Source organism: Spea bombifrons, chromosome 1 (assembly GCF_027358695.1).
Source record: "Spea bombifrons isolate aSpeBom1 chromosome 1, aSpeBom1.2.pri, whole genome shotgun sequence".
Taxonomy (NCBI): Eukaryota; Metazoa; Chordata; class Amphibia; order Anura; family Pelobatidae; genus Spea; species Spea bombifrons.
Genome location: NC_071087.1, coordinates 125,627,756 through 125,648,781, shown reverse-complemented (window position 1 = coordinate 125,648,781; position 21,026 = coordinate 125,627,756). Strand labels below are relative to the sequence as shown.

Sequence of the window (21,026 nt, the reverse complement as noted above, 5' to 3'; positions counted from 1 at the left end):
CAAATTGAAATGCAAATGGTCATATTAAGTACAAACGCACTGTTCTAAATGCAAGCTTCAATTTGCAAATACACAGCATCTCATATTATCCTGGGAGTTCTTTAAGGGGTGATGTCCATACATTTCTTAAGCAATGGCTGAAGATGAGTGCTTTGACAAGGTGTCCATAACACCTAACCCTACTGGCATGTTTTTAGGACCACCACAGACAAAAAAAGTTTAAATATGTCAGTGGATGTTTTTCAAAGGCACATTTTCACATAGGGTTGTGATGTCCATTGATATACTGCCCTTCAAAAGAATGATTTATCTGATGGATACATTAGACAACATATTACATGTTCAGGGTAATAAGCAATATTTACATCAATGGGTATGGTAAATCTACCTGATGTAAACCAGAAAGCAGATTACCATAGGCACAAAAGCTTTTAGTAAAAAAAAGTGCCTACCTTAGTAGCTACACATTACACAGGAAGTGGTGATGGAGTCTGTTCACCGAGCACTTGTAATGACCTACTAAGCCTAACCTTAATGTGCTTGGCAGTCAGACACAGGTCCAATACAGATACCACATTGTGATACCCTACTCATAAAAAGAAGATAGTCAAAGCTTTAACAAGCTTGCGTATGTTAAAAGTTGTCAGATTAACTTAACATAATGCTCCATCACACGCCGCCATGTACAACCAGTATATAAAATTATGCCTCACAATAGTCACAAGCATTGTATTGAGAATAAAACAACCAACAATCATGTTTGTTAATGGTAGAGAAGCCAAATTGCCAGTTTAATTTCTGTTCCAAGACATTATGATAAAATACTATACAGGATGATAAAAACATTTGATTAGAAATATTTACAGTAAAAATAGTCCAAGTAGTTGGATATGAAACAGTGAGTGGTACCAAGCTGTTGGCAGCATGGGATTCACTTTAGAAGTTCACTCAGTAAAAGCACTGCCTTCTTCAAAGAATCAAACACTGCTTGTGCCGCCTCTTCAACTTTTCCTCCTTTTTCATTCCATTAAGTGCAATTAAAGTGGCTTCTTTAAAAACATTATCTACATTCTCCTGAAACTTGGCTGAACATTCCAGGTACTCTACAGCGTGTATACTTTTACAGGTAGTTTCTCCCTGTAAGAAAATAAAAGCAGACGATTAGCACCGAACTGTATCACAGAAGGAGATTTGCTGCTGGACTGGGGCTGACCCAGCCATACCCCCTCATTATCCTGCCCCATCCGTTAAATTCCATAAACTTTTATTTTTCTCATGGGCTCTGAATATAGAATCAACTGCTAGTTTCAGCTAGAATTCAATTTAAATAAAGAAGAAAACGCTGCCACCTAATGATGTATTAATATGCAACTATTTGCTCACTGTCACCTTCCCGCATGCTGCAAAATATCAGGAGCCGTTTGATCTTTGCCCCCCCTGCTTCACAGTCAGCCTTATACATAGTTTGCATTTCTACATTCCAGTTGCGAGGAGTGGCTACCCTTTCTGAAAAGGGAACAGGATCCTCATTTCTAGCTTAACTTTTCCGGTTATTTTGACATTTCTCTTTGACTAATAGGTTAAAGTGTGCTGTTAAATTATAAAAATGCCAGTACATTCTACTCCAACTGTTTCGATTGGAATATAAGGAAGCCGTTACAAGTTGAGAGCATATGGTGTTCCCTGCTATCCAAAACATACTTCTAAAGCAATTTTGATAACGTGCTGCTTTGAAACTAATTCAGATGAAGATGCTTTTATTGTACATAATATGATATATGATTTATCCTGTAAGATAAACGTCACACCTGCTTTACCATAGAATGTGAAAATTGCACATTTTCTTTCTGTTGACTGACAGTTTAGGGCCCGCACATTAGCTTGTTCCGATTGTTTTGGGATCCGCCTCACAAATGAAGTTTAAAGAATGTTCTGGGGGGGGGGGATATAAAATGGGGCTCCCTCTAAGGTTAATTTTCACTATTTTATGAGTTGTCTGCTGTGTTCATTCCTACTTCAGATGAAGTAAGGTCCCATCAACCATAAAAAAGAAAAAAGGGGTACTCAATTGGTAAAAAATAAAAATACTCCTAATTTAGAGCTTGACCTAATGTCATCACAGAGGTAGAGTTGGGTTAAGGAAGACGATAAATGAGGAGATAGGCACATCGAAGAGGGAAATCATATTTTTAATTAACTTTAATCACATTTCTAATAATCATATTAAAAATAAAAGAAAACCAATTTCCTTTACTGAGAGAACTGGTTTGCAGACAAGCTGCAAGGGTAGAGACGGCTTGGGCTAGAGGTTTGTGGTGAATTAGGTTCTCTCTGCAAAAAACCTTACTGTGGCATATCTGCATAAAATAAGGAGGCATGAAACACTTGTTTATCACACTACCTAATCTCTTCTATATTTGATAAAGTATAAATGTGGCAACTGTTGTGAATGCCCAGACTTCCAGACCAACCCGTACACAATCTGTGACAGATCTAAAAGGAAGACACCAATGCAATCCTTACTAAAGGAGTCAAGGGAAATACAGGATGGTTTAACTAAATGCCTCATGGGGCATATGCACTGAATTTCAATCTCTCAAGTTATTATGAATGATAAGCCTCAGTAAGCATCTCTTGCACATTCTGGCCCCTAAGAAACAGTCAAAGAAGGTTGATTAATTAAAAAAAAAACTAGACGGAAACCCAATGGGATTGACTTGTATTTTGGAGGCGTTGAACAGACAATTTATTTCATATCTATTTAACAAGACATTTATTAAACAGCTTTCTATATTTTACACAAAACACATAAAAAGTTGACATACAGAGAGCAATATACCTAAATTTCGCTGGTCTGGACTTTTTACATGACACCGGATGGGAAATATGAACTATTAATATCTGGTGAACAAGAGCATCTTCTGAATTCTGTCTTGAGCTCCTGGCACCATTGGCCACACAGCCAGAAGGGAGCCAGCAGGACTTGTATAGTAATCCCTCCAGACCGAGAGGGTGGACATGCTGTGGGTGTCGCTCTAGTAGAACGTAAGCCCCAGAGCTAGGGGTGGAGGGGCAGAAGATAGAGACGTTGGAGACTAAGACAGAAATGTTTAGAATACATTTTTTACCTGACTGTATGTAATCGGTTCCTGTTGAGAGGTCTTTAGCTTACGCAGGCGTTCCTTGTCCTTCCTTAGGTCTGTTTTGCAGCCAATAAGCACCACAGGGACGCCTCGGCAGAAGTGGTGCACCTCTGGATACCACTAAACATTCAGAATGAAGCGTTAGGATAGGCATAAGACAAAATGAATCTGGTGATCCAACAATTTTTAAAATGTGCTGAAGAAAGACCAGCTTGCACAGATTTACTAACCAACTAAAAATCTCTGCTTGCAAAGAATTTTCCAGTTAGTGACAGTCACAAAGTGCTTCAACAGCGAGACACTTTCACCCGAAATCAATACAATACTAGATGCCTACTACAGATCTGGAGGGAAAAGAAAACCGTAGAAGGTGATCATTTTTGATTAAAGTCCTCCTTATCAATATATCTCATGTTAGTTCACCTTCTCAAAGGTGGTCCACTTCTTATGCCCACATGCCCATTGTAGGGCTCAACAAACCAGAACTAAAATATTTTAGTGTGCTTATTATGGCTGTGCTACATTTAGTAATATATTTTTGGACTCATATTTTACACATTTTGTTTACCTCCCTAGTTTTCCTTTGCTATGTGCCATTAACAGGAACACATTTTAATCTTCTCAGATTGGCTTAATTGAGAGTGAGACAATATAAGGCAGCACCTAAACATGGGCGCCTAAGTGTTGGGTGCAAGATGTACACAATCTACCTCTGTGTATCCTGTACATGTGTTTTACAGCAGTTACATATTTTGTCAATGTGCCTGTTTCCAATACTTTTATATATATATATATATATATATATATATATATATATATATATATATATATATATATATATATAAAAAGCATTTGATTCTATTACTTTTTATGCCACCTTCAGTTAAAAGGTAGCAATGTTAATGGTTTGGTTAGCATATACATTCATACAAGAACGTAACTTTATACTGTTCTAAGCTATATTATGTAGCCTTAAAAACAAACGCCTTGTTAAATCTACAATAAGCATCAACCAGCGTCTTGCTCTGCGATACAGCATGGTTATCAAAATAAAGGCTGGAGACTTACCTTTATTAAAACATTGTCAAAACTTGTTGGGTTTGTAACATCGTAACAAATTAAAACCAAATTCACATCTTGATATGAAAGTGGACGCAAACGGTCATAATCTTCCTGTCCTGTAAAGGGCGACGATGGAAATAAAAATGAAAAACTTTAACGCATATACAACTTAAATTATTTAATAAGCTTCATTTACAGTGACAAAAAGTAACAAATAAAATCGATTTCTAGTGTGCCGATAGTACAATACATGCATGTTTCTGAGGTCAGATATTAAAAATGTGTCCCTTTAGGATATTTATCTCCTTTTTCTGTCTCTCCGGTCATTAGCGACTTCAAATACTCTAGAGACTTTATAATGAACGAGTACTTGCAAAAACGTATACATGGAAGGATGAGAGGTGATTTTCATTAACCCGTTTTATATATAGTTCTTTATAACATAAGCAACAAGGGCTACCTATGCAGCTATGAACAACTACAGGGTTGGCCAACTGCAGCCCTTGAGATTTTGTTGGACTACAATCCATATTATACTCTGTCAGATGAGGTTGCTTAAAAGAGAGATCAGGTGAGAGTAACTCCTGCAAGAAGGGAGAAAATTTACTGCAAACATGATCCGGCTCTCTATCTTGCTACAGTTTGAGGCATATTTAATTGAGGAAAATAATAATAGTAATAATAATAATAATGACAGCAAGTGGAAGTAGTACAAGTAACCAGTTACAATACTGACGCCAAAAAAAATGTTTATTTCATAACGACCACATAATTGCTGCCAAATTAGCAATAGAATGTATGCTATTTTTCAGCATACTCATTTGGAAATCTAGAAAGTCCACATAATATGCTTTTGGGAAAAGGCAGATTCAAGTCACAAAAGGACCTCAGCAATGACAATACATCTCTACCCTGCCGGCCCCAGCAGCCATTCTAGTCTGAATAGCACGCTCTCCGGCCATAATAATTATAGTCTTCTTGCTTCAGAGCTGGACTGGAATTTTAAGCATTGCTTCTACCTAAACATTACATTCTGCATACTTATCAGCGAGAAGAAAAAGAACAAAATCTTTCGTTCCAGACTACCGCATTTATGCACACGCATTCCTCCTGCCATAAGCAATATTAACTTCTTGAGTGCTGGGGTAACGTGCATTAGGCTTCAGATAATGTATAGAATAGCACTGATTACATCAATAAGCAGAAAGACAAATACACAAAAAAATAGCCGATATACCACTATCGTAGCACTCAAACATCCGAAGCCATTGTTAGCACATACATATACACTGATCAGCCATAACATTATGACCAACTGCCTTATATTGTATAGGTCCCCCTTTTGCCTCCAAAACAGGTGCCATTATAATCACATGAGTGTTTTTCCCATCACCTGTCGGTGGTCAGCACATTATGGCTGATTGCTGTATATATTTTTTGTCTTCAAGATGTATGCACAATACGATTAGCATTTTTTAATCCAGGAAACCACATCAGATCAACCAGATGTGTAAAAAACAAAAAAAAAAAAAACAACCCCCCCCCAAAACAAAAAAAAAACAACTTACTAGTAATCATTACACCGGTAGAGCAACATCAACAACTGCATAGCAACCCTTTTTTACACTCCTGAAGAGTGGTAAAAAAGCAACATCATACTGACAGATAAAGGTACTAACAGGTAATAACTCCTTAGGATTTTTTTTTTTGCTTGACATGTTGAACAACGCTTACACTTCAGAAAGTTATGTAGGTTGGCGGATGTTAAACCTCAGCGCTTCCTGTCTAGATCTTTTTCTCTATCTCTGTAATTAGAGCCTGGAATTCTACAAGAAAACAAATACCATAGCAGGACACTTTTGTGGTGGACTGACTACAACTGTTTTGAAATTGGATGAGGTACACAAAGACTGCAAGATTATTGGAACAGCATAGAGATTTACCTAGTAACATTTGTATCCCAGTTATGTTAAAGCAAATATGTACCTACATATGATTTGCTGTTGAGTCGCCAATTCTTCCAACTTGAAATTTTGAAAGTTGCTATAAAGTTCAACCTTACAGAAATAAGATGGCCCTGCTCTGCCAGAATCAGTCATAACATTATGACCTCCTGCCTAAGATTGCGTATGTGCCCCCTTTGCCACCAAAACAGCCCTGAACCCCTGAGGCATGGACTCCCCTAGACCTCTGAAGGTGTTCTGTGGTATCTGCACCAAGACGTCCTTTCAGTCCTGTTAGTTGTGAGGTGGGGCCTCCATGGATTAATCCTGGTGCCATGTGTTCTCCAGGTAAGCGACGCACACGCAACCGGCCATCCACATGATGTAAAAAACTGGATTCATCAGACCAGGCCACCGTCTTCCATTGCTCAGTGGTCCAGTTCTTATGCCCACATGCCCATTGTAGGTGCTTTTGGCAGTGAACAGGGGTCAGCATGGGCACCCTGACTGGCTGGTGACAGCCACACATGCAACAAACTGCTATGCATCTTAGATACATTAGCTTGCCTGTTGGATTTGACGACACGGGCCAGCCTCGGCCCCCCACATGCATCAATGAGCCTTAGCCGCCCATAATCCAGACGCTGGTTCACCGCTTTTCCTTCCTTGGACAACTTTTGATAGGTACTGACCGCTGCAGACCGGAAACACTCCACAAGAGCTACCCATCGTCTACCCATCACAATTTGGTACTTGTCGAAGTTACTCAGATCCTTATTTTTTTGTTTCTTCTAACACATTAACTTTGAGGACGAAATGCTCGCTTGATGCTTGATATATCCCACTCACTGACAGGTGCCATGATAGCAAGATTATCAATGTTATTCACGTCACCCGTCATAATGTTATGGTTGATCGGTGTATGTATAAAGTTCTAATTCTTAAACTAACCCTCTCCCATGTGGACTAAGTGCAGCCCACATCTTTATATCTACAATGACCATTTTCAGGAACAAAATAGGGTGCGCACACGCAAAAGTAACAGACTGCTAAGGTAAGCTTGTTACTGATCATCAGACTAAAACACACGCCAGTCATCATGAGACACCGCAAGTGTCTCTTTTCAGAAAAATCCTTCTTTCCTCCTCTGATGGCCCTCTTTTCAAGGAGCTCAGAAAGTTTGCTGGGGTTGAGGTCAAAGTGTTTTACAGCCTTAAAAGTGACTATTCAGTGACTGACAATCTTTCAACCAGGGCCCTCTTTACCTCATGTATCAGATTGTTTTTAGTCCATTCTAGTTTGTTAGTCCCTTTGCATATGAGTACTGTAAGGATAAACCCACCTTTGATTCAAAACAGAGCTTCTTTAGAATCGGAAAATCAATGATGCTTTCTGTACAAATGACACCAGTATGGCAAGATATTGATATAGATATAGTACTTAGTATTTCCATAGGAATTAAGATGCTAAGCAGCAGACAGGTGCTGTAATCAAATGCCCTTGATTAAATGGTCATCAGCAAGTGTGACCACTTGTATAAAAGCTGAGGTTTTAGCAGTTTGCTGGTCTGAGGAGTTCAGGTGTGTGGGGGCCAAAATTCCTCCACCACGATGTGAGAGACTGATAGTCATACAGAAAACGGACTACTTTAAGTTATTGCTGCTAAAGCTACTGAATTATAACAAATTTTTAACGAATGGCTTCTCCATTTAAGTTTTATTTTTGTTGAATAAATCATGACACAGTAATATGTCATGTTGCTCATCTGAGGTTGTATTTACCTCATTTTTAGACCTAGACAGATGATTATTATGTCGTATTATGTAAAGCTATAGAATTCAAAGAGGGTGTACTTTCTTTTTCATACGACTGTATATGACAGAAAACTGGAATAAAAAAAAGGGTTGAAATGGGGGAAAAAAAGCATCACAAACCTCGTGAACTGGCTTTATGCAATGCCATGTGTGCTGCAAGCAACTTAGTTTATCATCACACTGACCATACACTTCCTGTCAAACCAGCAGGAAGTGTATTTGTACGCACTGCGAGTCGGGGGCTGGCAATATTGAACGCCTGTTGTGTAAAACTTAGAATTTAGGCTGTGTTTCTGGGTAAGACAAATGTTCTTGTGACACCCGGAAGTGCAGCTCCCATGGTGCAACAAAAGCATACGAAATACTACTTTTCCTTTATGATTAACATGAGTGTTGGACCTAAAAACTATCCCTTTTTATTTATGCTTTAAATTAAATTAAGACAGTCCTCAAGAAAACATGGTGACTGACTATACACTTTCTCAAAGACGTTGATCTCTCAGCATTCCAGTTCTTCACCTCAATTCTAGAATTGCTTCGCTCCCTCAGCTGCTAGCATGGCGTCTGCCCCTTCACGCAAAAAGGTAAATGCAACTGGGAAATCATTTTATGATTGCATATCTTACTCAGCTCAGAGGTCATTTGGAACAGACATTGATAAGCATGCACAATACACTGTATGGATGCACACCATTCCACATTTCCCCTGAGACAGAAAAGTCTATCCTGCATGGAATTTAAGTTATAACAGTCCGCCTCTCACAAGGAATGAAATAATTCCTCCAACGCATTAGAAGAGACATTTTAACTCCTCTTATGGGCCTAAAAGTTCCAAGCAGATAGCACCACTTAACGCGAGCTAAACCCACTTGACAAGAAAACTCTACAGCAATACTTAACTGTACAAAGTAATTTAGTGATCTTACAAAAAGGAATTTGATCTATGTTTTACGACTGTACATTTATACCATCTATGAATTAGTCAGCACATATTTATGGTTATGCTCAACAAAAATGTATACAATCCTTGGATGTTATGATGCTGTTCCACCTAGACAAAACATTAATTGCACACTTTACTATGTAAAGCAAATAAACGTTAGTAGATCAGTCATTTTATATGTTTTTGCAGGAGGTTTAATCCCATATAATACAAACATTTACATTTCTAGTGACTTTTTTGTACACCCCAAAAGAAAACTATTGAAATTAAATTTAAAGGGACACTTCAGCCACCATTTGAAATTTAATGCGTACAATAGGTCCCTTTAAATGTTCATGTGGTCTGTTTTACAAATGCATGGAGGGGGATTCTGCAGAATCTCCCCGAATATATTTGCATTGTCAACAACTGACTTGGCTTCAAAAGACAGCATGCCGGAAAGGTAACGAATGTGTTTCTAATTTTAGCGCACAAAATAAAAATTGGTCTTATCACCGTATTGACTGCACCACTTCATTTGTTGCACCAACATCACTGTTTATACATAACCCTAAACATGCTCTGGTATGTTAAATAACAGTTATAACTATTTTAAAAACCTGGATTACTTGCAAAAAATAAGAAATGTTTATGCAAGTCCACCCAACAAATTCTGAGATAAAAAATTATATTCTAAAGTCACGTGTAATTTAGAGTCATGACAGCTTTCAAAACACATGCAATAAGCTTCGAAGTATACAAGAGGGTGTGATTATGATGGTAACAATTTGAAACGCCACATTTATGTTTAACAGCACATAACTCTGTTAACATATGGGACGGGCTACATTTATTATTACATAATATAAAACATTTTGTAACACTTTCAGTAAAGATTTATCTCAGGTTTCTCGGTTCCTGCAGACAAATGCTCAATCCTCTATTCAAATGTATTAAACTTTTTATTTCAGTTTCTGGAAGACTTGCCCAGTCAAAAAGACAGAGAGATGAGACAGAAGTGAGAAAAACACGGTCACCGTGTATGTCTCTATAGTGTTCAGGGACCGGCTCAGATCACTCATACTCAGTGGCTTACAGCCAGATAGGCACTTTAGGGAACACAAGTGACAAGGACCTTATTGTAACAAGTGAAAGACAACAAAACCCACAAAAACCTCCAAAAGGAGCATTTAAACAGTGCTTATCACCAAACACGCATAATTACGTGTTTCTCCGCTAGAAACGATAGCCTTAAACACTGCATCAATTTATTAGTCTGTTTCCAGCTGCAAAGTGACATTCTAAAGCAACCAAAAAACACGTAGGTAAACACAAACACCTTCCGTTGCAGGCAGACCACAAAACCACTTTAATGGCAAACGTCCTTTACATTGTGTAATTCGACATCAATGGCTTTGCCAGGTCCCATCATAGATTCCTTACATGCTTTCATCTGTCTTTCTATAGTTCAAAACGCTCGGAGCATCATGGTGATTAAGACCGTTTATAACATATCTGCATATATATAAAACCATATGTGTTACAAGCAGCCTTAATCATGCTGGTGCTCCAAGCTTTTTGAACTATAGAAAGGAAAGACAGACACAGTTATAGAAAAGGATTGCAACAGCAAAAAACCTCTTAACTTTTCATTTTGCAAATACGTTACATAAATTCTTTAGAATAGCTTTAGTGCTTGGCAAGCTTTCTTGAACTCCTTTACAGTGTTTTCCTGTACGGTTATTAGTTTACAAGTTTCCTTGTGTGTTATTTTTTTCCAATAAGGCTATTTCAGTGGCCCTTCTCGAAATATGGTTAATTGTGTTCTTTTGAAGCCATGGCTTCCAGGACTGGGACAAAGTATTCTACACTAAGGTCTTCCCAATGGTATATCAAGTGGCATTGGAACTTACTTTTCCCAGCTGCTAACTTTCTATAAGACCTAGTAGCTGTAACAGATCTCAGTACCCCTAATGGGTATATGCGCTAAAGTCGGCTTATTCCGCTACTACGACCACTGGTGAAAAATAATACATATATATATATAAATCTCAGCAATCACACTCCTATCATGCCCAGGCATCCAGCACATTCTTGACCCTGGGCGTGATAGGAGTGTGATTACAGGCTCCCTATGCCATGCCCCCCCACACACTCATATACTCATTCATTTACAGATACTCATTCATTCCCTTAATCACACATGCTTGCTCATACAGCCCATTTCCAATTGTACCAACAAAGTTTCCAGCACTAATATTGTATGTATGCGTGTGTTATATATATTTAGACACATACAAAGTCTCTATGCATACATACACACACACTAACATGAACATTCCCAATCCAGGAACCAAGTGGGCTGTAGTGCATGAGCACACCTAGGAAGCCCTCTGTTTTACTAACATAGTGTATGGCATTCCATAAAGCTGTAGAGAGACTTGTGTGCACAGGCCACCCATATTTATAGTCTTTGTCTCCATGACAGCACATAATACCCAGATAACATAGCTATTAGCCTTCAAAACTGAGGCGCAAAGGGGCTAACACAATGTATAATGCACCCTATGAAATAACAAAATACCATTTTTTTTTATGACCGTGCGCTTTAAAAGCCAGAACGTTAACTAAAATAGAATTCCAGGAACTTAGATGCACTAAATGACCTTTACTGGGTATGATGCATTTGTCAGCTCCTGCACAGCTTCATTAATTTTATGAGAGCACTGCTAGAAGAAACCATTCACTCTTTGTTCAACCATCACGAAAACCAAATAAAGCCAAGAGGCAAGCCATGACCCAGTCAGGCAAGTTCACCTTCAAGTAAAAAATGGAACTCATATATCCGACGGGCCACAAACCTCTGTCCTGGAGATCAGAATAAAAAAGGATATAAGACATTGAGGGGTTTTACAACAGTAAGGAAGAAGGGGATATATTTGGTTCCATTAAATAGTCTATACTTGGCAAGGAGAAGCAAAGAAAAATTGAATTTGATGGCAGATAAGAAGAATTCAGCCCATCTAATCTGCCTTTTTTCCTTGATGCAAAGACTCTGATCTTATTTGGCCCTTCGTCTCGTCTCAGATTCAGTATAGTTATATGCATATCCCACGCATGTTTAAATTCCCTCACTGCATTAGCCTCCACAACTATTTCATACTCAGGAAAAATATTAGAATCTATTCAGCGGGTTTTTTCGTTAGTTTTTGTTGATGAGTAAAAGATTTTTCAAATAAAATGCAGATTTTTTTCACTTTGTCATATTTTATTATAATACATTATGATCAAAATAACAGTATCTAGTGAAATTTTTTTTTCATTCTTTCAAGTTTCATGTGACTTCCCCGTTTAATTACTCTCCACCCTTGCGTAAGACCACATTTTTAAAGCTATAACAGCATTTCCACAAGTACCAGTACGTGTAGTAATAATTAACTGGACCTCTAAGAGATGATTTAACTAATTCAAATGTCAACACAATTGTTAAAGGGAACAATGCTGAAAAACATGTTCAATCTTTATTCACCTCACATATAGTTTATGACATCTCTACAAGCAGAACACGATCTGTCACGAGAGAATTATTCAATGATTCACTTTCCTGTAAACAATACTTTTCAAATAATTCGGCTTACCTGCTGTATCATACAGATGCAAAAAGATCTCTTTGTTTCCAATAGTGACGGAGGTAGTAATCTTTTCAAACACGGAGGGTGCATATCGCTGTTAAGACAAATACAAAATTGTCAATGTGGTTCACCTTCACAAAGGCAGATACAGCATGGTAATGCCAGAAACGCCGCAGCCAACTTTCTTCTTTATTAATTATTATTGTTTTATATAGCGCCATCAAATTCCGTTGTGCTGTACAACGTTTAAAATAGTATACAATATGGCATTATAGAAAACACAGTAAGGGTGTCGAGGACTGTAAACTGTCCCTTTAACACAGTAGACCAGAAGGCATTGAAATAGCCCCAATATTATTATTTATTGTTTTATATAGCACCATCAAATTCCGTAGTGCTGACATAATACTGGTTACTTTATTCTACTCATAAGGATTTTTATTTAGCTTTGTTTTTAGATTTGTTTCAGCTTCCCAAATGAGGCTCTGATGGCAACACTTTAATGAGAGGGTGAAGATTGTTTTTAGAGGGGATATTTATCTTTTTCTCAATCATGTTGAACCCTCCACCCCATTAGGCATTGAAATGGGTCTTACCTGAAAAACACACAAAACTTGTTTTTTAAAGCGTACCAAGCAAGGGTCAGTTCTTACAATGGTGCTCTGAGCAGCTGCTAAGGTTAAAATCTGGGGGGAGGCATACTGTAGGCTTTGTTTGTGTATTTAAATGGCTTTTCAATAGTTAATTTGCAGCTTGCTTTGTATTTTTGAAGTCTTTTTAGATCGTCCAGAGACGACTTCTATTTATTTGTATTTTCAGGTAATAAGACCTGATCATCACTCAGTCCAGCATATTAAGTGTCAGATATCAAGAGCCTTACAATAAAGACTCTTTAAGTATTGTATAGACAAACGCATGAACAATAAAAACAATAACGATCAGTAAGCACCAGAGTCCCCATCTGGCTTGAATTTGTATTTTTAGATAACATAGGACCGTATATCCACTCAGGATCTGTATGCCTACGGCACGTAGGTTTTTTATTTTGCTGTGTTACTAGTAACCAAATTCTTGTATATTACACTTGGATAAGGAAAACAGGGGAAATGGTGGCTATTGATACATGACCTCACATGTGATCTTCAAGCAATACGATGCATGGCCCACTGACAACAAATATTATATCATTAATAATCGGCTTAGAATAGATCTGTGCAGAATTCAGCTCTCATACAGACAGCTTGAGTAGCCAGGATAACGGGTACATCCATAGGCACTTCCAGTCATTCACACAATTGCTCTCAGGAGCGAGGGTAGCACAGCACTACATGCAAGCGGAGAGCTATTTGGAGTGGTTTACATATACAAATCACAGGATTCATTTATCTTCATTGGTGTTATCTGTCATTGTAATCTTTGTTAGTGTTTTCTGAACATAGCAAAACCTTGTGTATAATAAACATACAATATCTATGGCTCCATGTTATACTCAAACAAAAATAAAGTGTGATTCCCTCTCCCCCAAATTTGGTTCTTGGCAAAATATTCGTATAATATTCACAATTTCAGATTAACGTAGGAGTGGTCATTGGTTCTATGGAAGTAACCTCTATAGTGTGAACAATATACCTAAAGAACAATAGACAGTGCTTTGTTATCTGCTCAAACAGGACATGCTTACAAATAGCACTGGTTTCAGAGCATGATTTCCAAAACATGCATCCAAGTCAAGCACAGAATTTTGCCAATGGTGCGATTATATTTATTTTTAAGCAACACTGTAGGAGGATGGTGCAGCTTCCAAATACTTTCTCCATATTCTGGATTATGTGCAATTTCTCTAAGGCAGATGTGAGTGGCTAAAGCCCACAAGTATGCCAGAAGTATCTGCGTCTCGCCTATATCAACCCGGTTTTGCATACCAATACTCAACAAGATTTCTTGATACCACACATGAAAGGGAGGTTTCAAGAACAAACTTAATATAGACTTTTAAATGTACCACTGGTTTAATTTGGGAGGATCGCAACTCTTATTGCTTTACCCCTAAACGAATGACATCTCTAATTAACTTGTAAATGACATTATCATTGTGGACAACCGCCTCAATCACATTACCCTCAACAACTAATTAACAACTGCACAAAACCATTTGCTCTTTTTCACTAATTTTTGAATAGCCATCATACAAGTATTTTGCCATTCTGTGTTTGTAAAGACACAGCTGTTTGTTACTTACAAACATTCAGTTATTTTTAAACATATAAACGAAATTAGATGTCAGACTTGCCATCCATGTATTGTGATACATACATACAAACACACTAAATACATGAAATTACTAGATGTCATAACTAGTATTTAGGCTACAGGTGGTGACTTGTCAAGACACCATAAGGACTTATTTTTAAAAAGGAACATTGATTTTCTTTTTCATGTGGCATATTTATAGTGTTAGTAGGTTACCTTTCAACGTGTAGCAGAAGACTGGAAGCAGAAGTTGCTTCTCAGTTCCTGTTTTTCCAGTGTCATTTAGACAATACATCTAGTGTGTGCTGTATTTGGGGACCTGGTCACTAAGGGGTGCGACAACCTGTAAGGGGCTTCATCGGCGTATAGGAGATTACAGTACACCCTGGATCATGTAAGATGTTCCAATCTCCAAGAGTCTCCAGGTCAGCAGAACTAGCACCTTAAATTGCAGAGGATCACGGGTAGTTGAGGATTTGCGTGATAAATAGAAATGAATTTTAAACTACCCATTTAGGCAACCAATATTACATTACAGTCAGAAGGTATGGTGGGAGTTCCCCTTTTAAGGATCGATATGGTTCCCGTAAATGCCTTCGCTGTACACAATGACTGAATATACAGAGAATGCAAATGAATTTGGGCTGTTAGCCTTTTGGGGAAAGCAAAACTCCCGCACGTCAAACATCAAAAGGAATGATTGTATCTCCTTTAATGTTCCTAAGCACTGCCGCAACATTTTATTAGAAAAGATCCAGGCAAGATAAGGTCACGAGGTGTTTCGCTTTCGTGGAGAAACATCAAAGCTCCCCTGAAACAATAAACGCATATTAACATGTTTCTAGGGAGGGGGTTTGGTACCTTATAATTTATATACAGTCTTTTAAATGCGCAAAACGCAGCACTAATTCTTTAGGGGAATAAGCAACGGATCTGTATGATAGGAGTGAGGTCTAGAGCTATACAGCAGAACTAGTAATTTTCCAGGTGACTTAGAGTTATATAGAGCAAGTGTGGGGCGTAGCAGCTTAATATTGTCATATTATGGGAGAGATTTGTAAATAAATAGGTTTATCTATTGGGAAATGAAGCACGCTATTACTAAAATATACACAGCAGCCGCCAGACTGCTCCTTTGTGATAGAATTTGCCTACAAGTTTACCAAACCAGTGCCTGATGATTTTGTAAACATGAGCGCGGTTGTGTCATTTGCACACCAGCAGAAATTGTAACCCTTTGCACCTGAAATAGATTGTCTGAATATATTCAAACATAATATATATATTTCAAAGCTACATATGATCAGAACAAAGTAGCAGACACACAATTTTGTAGGATTAATTCACTAGGAATACAGATCGCATCTGAAAATCCATTATAATCTATACAATTTATAGATGGCGGTGATAATAGATGGAGGTTGGGGGGGGGGGCATGTCACATTCTTGTAATCATAACTGCCCAACCAAGATAATCTACAGTACAAGAGGTTAGAAAATACACTGAGATCTCCTGTCCAGGGGCATCTTGGAGCAATTGGCAAACCTTGAACCCATGCATTCAGAAGCACCTAGAGTTGAGAACTGCTTGCATTCCAGCCAACAATAGCAGCTCACTTTGAGCAACAAGTGCACTTTAGTCACCGACCGGAATAGTGAAAGTAAATGATGATCCTGGGTGCCCCCCCAAACCGCCTTCACGGAGTTTGTGGGGCTCCTGACACATTCAGAGCAGTGCATGGCAGTGCATTAAATGGTCTATATACCGAGTTAAGACTCGTCTCCAGAACTGAGCTCTCCTTTTCTATTCCATTTATCGCCAGGAGATAAAAAGGCTTCCCCCGTTAATGGCATTGGAGACATCGGAGACTGGCTCAGGCAGTGTACAGGAGAAACCCATAGCGCAGACAGACTTCTTGGTCAGCGTTCCCTCCCAAACACACCTGGATATTACACTATAACGCACTGGAACTATAGTCTATTCACGCAGGGGCTTTAATCACTAAACACTGCGCTGTAGTTCAGTTGAAATAACACGTTTTATGTGTGCGTTAAGAGATAGCATCCCGGAGATATTTCGCCATAAGCATGTTAGAGTGTCCATGCCATAGCCCTCGTGTAACAGGTGCCGTGTGGCTACTGACCTCTGGGAAGTTTCCTTTAGCATATACCATCAACAGCGAGGTCTTCCCGCAGCCTCCATCCCCGACTATCACTATCTTGACCTCCTTCTTGCCCTTGTCGCGGCTCCTGCCCAGCTCCGTAGTGCCGTTGCTTATAGCCCCGTTGGGTTGTGTCATGCTGCCGGAGTGCACGCCGCCCGGCTCAGCGCTAATCCATGTGTTACCGCAGACAGACTCACCACAGCACCTCCCGCCGGCAACTCACATCCACAGAGCCACAGCCCGACCCGCGCCCGCCACTCTGACTGGCTGCCGGAGTCATGTGACAGCACTAATCACCGCCCACTCTTAGTTGAGTAAGTGTAGCGGGTGACAAGTATGATTTAATACGCCTTCAGACCCAAAACTATGAGTCAACTAATGCAGATAACTGATAAATCCAATAGGGATTACGTATTAAAGGCATTCCAGTGCGTAAGTGGCCTTATCACCATAACAACCAGTAAAGTCTGCTTTGCCCATGCTATTGGTTGCTATGATGATTATTATTTATTGTTTAATAGAGACCATTTTTCAAACATTGTACCACCTGAGTCACTTCTTATACAAAACTAATCACCCCACTTTCATGGAAAGAGTTAAAAGTATAGGTGTTGGAAGATATCTTCTTAGAGATATATCCTGGTGGGCTCTAGAACAGGTGGAGGATCTAGCCCCAACTATTTTCTATTATTCTTAGTGTTCTACTTACTTTACCTTTGTAAAACGGACAGTCGCTTTCAGTTTATCATTAGGTACCAGTTAGCCTAGAACCGACAAATATTCGTATTATGTTCCCTTCATATGGATATGTATATCTCCTTCTCTTTAGAAAGGACAGTCCAACCTTGGAACCCGAATCTTGCTATCCATCCCTCTTCCCATTTTCTTTTTTTACTAGGACTCACAAGCATATTATTTTTTTGCCAGATAAGAACCTTTTGACCCATCTAAGCTACCCATTTTTTCCTATTTATATCACACTCCCGCTCTCTGCTCTCCTACAGAGTAACATGATGAGATCCTCCAGTCTTTCCTGATAATTTTTATTCTTCAAGCCATTCATCGTTTTAGGAGCCCTCCCCTGAAACATCTCCAGAATATTCATATTCTTCCGGAGATGGTGTCTGCACAATTATACACAATACTGTTGCTGAGGTCTTACCAGGGATCTGTAACTATCTTTGTGCTACTAATGCCTCTAGCTACATATCCCAGCACCCTGCATTTTCTTGCTGCCAGCACAATACCTTTAATACTAATATTGTATATGCCCAAGTGCATGATGTTACATTTATCAGCACTGAACTGCAGTTGCCGCACTCTTGAGTATTCTTCAAATGTATTTAATTTTGTTATGGTTGATGGGTATGAGGTTTTCAGCGGACTCTACATTCCTAAATTCTTACTATAATGTTTATATAAACACCTGAAATTGCATTAGTATACATAATACATTACTCTTACTTATGTACACGTCTTACTCAATTACAAAAATAACTATCAAGAATCAGTGATGTATTTACCTTTGGGGCTGGCCTAGGGCAGTGCCCCTGCGGCCTCCCCTCTGTGGTGACGTCCCAAGTACAATAAAAGTAGCTGCGCGCCGTTAAGAAACAAACCAGCAAGGTATGACATCAGGGTATGACGCACGGCGCCTTTAAGTGGAGGCTTTGGAAGCCTCCATAGCACCAATAGACTGGTCAGGGGGAGATTAAAGATCTCCCTTTTAACTAGCACATTGTGCAGCGGGACACTGGGTGGCTAGATCACCTGAAAGGGCAATCTGCCCCTCGGTTCTGTACCAGAGCGACTCCTGCCTCCCCTGGACTTGCTGCCATAGGCCTAGACCATGATGCGTCACCAGGTAAAATCAAGAGGGTGTGAAGTTTGGCTGAAGACCTGCTCCTAGGTACACCTTATCATACTCTTTACACAGGTGACACCCTTTGGCCATACTATTTAGAAATATACTGCTAGCGTGGTCTAGTTAAGATGGAGCAGGCCAGCCTATGACACCACACTCCAGCGCCCTGCATCTTTACGTTCAAGAACCAGTGTGAGAGCAGACAGAGATCTGTGTATCTTCCAGTTTCTTCATTCATTGTATGGACTACCAGCCCCTAAACTGCGGCACAATGTGTACAAATAAGCGGAAGGATTCTGTAATTGTTAGGATAGTGAATGTAGCCTAGATTGTGGTGTATTTCTTGGGTACATTAGTTACTTAGACAGGTAGAAGGTGTGAAATGTCTTAGGATTTCTGCAGATAAAATTCAGGGCAGGTTCCACATCATGGCTCAGAATCTTTAGTAATCTCCCCCGCAGAACATCCATCAGGGGTCACCATGCAAGGTAAGCTTTTAAAACAAACCAATTACACAAACAGTAATACCAGGAACAGATCTTCAACTATTTTAACCAGAGAAACTACATCATATGATTCAGACCCACTATTGTATTTGTGTTCAAAGTTCTTCGTTATCTTTGTTTGCTTTGCGGGGTAGTCACTAGTATTATAAATAGGGATAAAAACACCCAAAATATACCCAGGCCACTCCATGACAAACCATTAAATGAGTAATAAGTTCAAATATTTCTGAGCGGATTCAAACTCCATGTCGTTTATTCCTGGTTCCAAGGTTTATTTGTAGGATCTTTTGTTACTAACAAAATACAGATTCACATTAACAGTACAATTTAAATAAATAACCATTAATATAGTATATATGTAGTCCGGTTATATGTATAAAAGATACTCAATATATTTTTACAGTCTAAGTATGAGGTTTACCTTTTTGGCATGTGTAGAAACCTGCTGCCCTAATGCTGTAGTTGATATACATATACAAATATAAATGTAGATTTGGTTAATCTAGTCTGCCCGGTGTTGACTTGGACTCTTTTTTCCTTTCCCATGCATGTTTAAATAATGCTCACTGTATTAGCTTCTACCACTTCCGATAGGAGGCTTCTTTTCTTTTGTGTTCTGTGTGCTTGTGTACGTATAGATACCTGACATTACCTGACATTGACCCTCGGTAAGAGTTACAAGTATTTTGAACTCTTTCAGTAAAAGCAGTGGGATTCAAAGAAGAAACAGTTAGGTACTTTCAGGACTGGGCTCCCTGTAAAAGGGAAGAAAAGGGAAGGGGAAAAAAAGAGAAATTACAAAGTTATGGTAACTGCTACAAGTAAATCAGAAGAAGTCACCAGCATGGCCTCATTTATTATTATTTATTGTTTTATATAACTCCATCAAGTTCCGTAGTGCTGTACAATGGGTGGACAGGACATAACAAGTAGTATGAAACATAACAATTTGACTTACAGAGACAACAGGTGAGGAGGGCCCTGCTCAGACGAGCTTACACATTTCTTCCCCTTTATAATCCCCATGACTACAGTGATCCAATGAATCCAGGAAAACTTCTGAATACAATCCAAACTATACATGAATTGTCCAGTGTCCAGCAGAGATCTACATATAATCACCTTGGGGTAAATCTAGCAAATGTTACAGTAGAGTGTGTAACAAACAAAACATACAGCATAACATAAGAATCAATAAAACAGCAACATAGCAAATCAACATTTTTCGCCCATTATGTACCATAGAAGCCATAAGTTCCAAAAGAGTTGTGGCATACATCTATCCCATGACATTGCTCCATGATCTACTGTAGCTCTTTAGCAGCGGTTCAGCTTTGAATTCACTGGGGTGGTAAAGGCCAGATTTGTTTAATTTTTTTTCCTCCCAAAAATGAAGGAAAATATATACAATTACACAAACAGTATAGATATAACATACATATATATATAAAACGTTTTTTGGGACCAGCTGCATGGAAGTGACCACCAGGACAGAAGTGGCACAACTGAAACAGAGAACATTTAACCAGATCTTACAAAAGGCACTAAATGAAACATGCACGGAATGTATATGCCCATATATAAATCTGGGACAGGTCATTACATATGGGTTAGGCAAAACAGATCCTCGTGTGAAGTGGAAATGCAGGTGTGAATGGAATTTAATCATACATAGGATCACACATATCATTGGTGCGCCACACATGTTCACGTCTGGTACACTGC

The 21,026-nt window shown here is 38.9% G+C and overlaps 1 protein-coding gene across 1 annotated transcript; it reads right to left on the bottom strand.

The window, feature by feature from the left end:
* Positions 1 to 759: 759 nt before the first annotated feature.
* Positions 760 to 17,138, bottom strand: RHOF (ras homolog family member F, filopodia associated). The gene is made up of 5 exons (XM_053472761.1): positions 16,911 to 17,138; positions 12,523 to 12,610; positions 4,212 to 4,321; positions 3,129 to 3,263; positions 760 to 1,137 (listed from the first exon to the last, which is right to left on the bottom strand). Exons 1-5 carry the CDS (start codon positions 17,064 to 17,066, stop codon positions 970 to 972), a joined length of 657 nt encoding a protein of 218 aa, XP_053328736.1. The 5' UTR covers positions 17,067 to 17,138; the 3' UTR covers positions 760 to 969.
* Between the last annotated feature and the right edge of the window lie 3,888 nt (positions 17,139 to 21,026).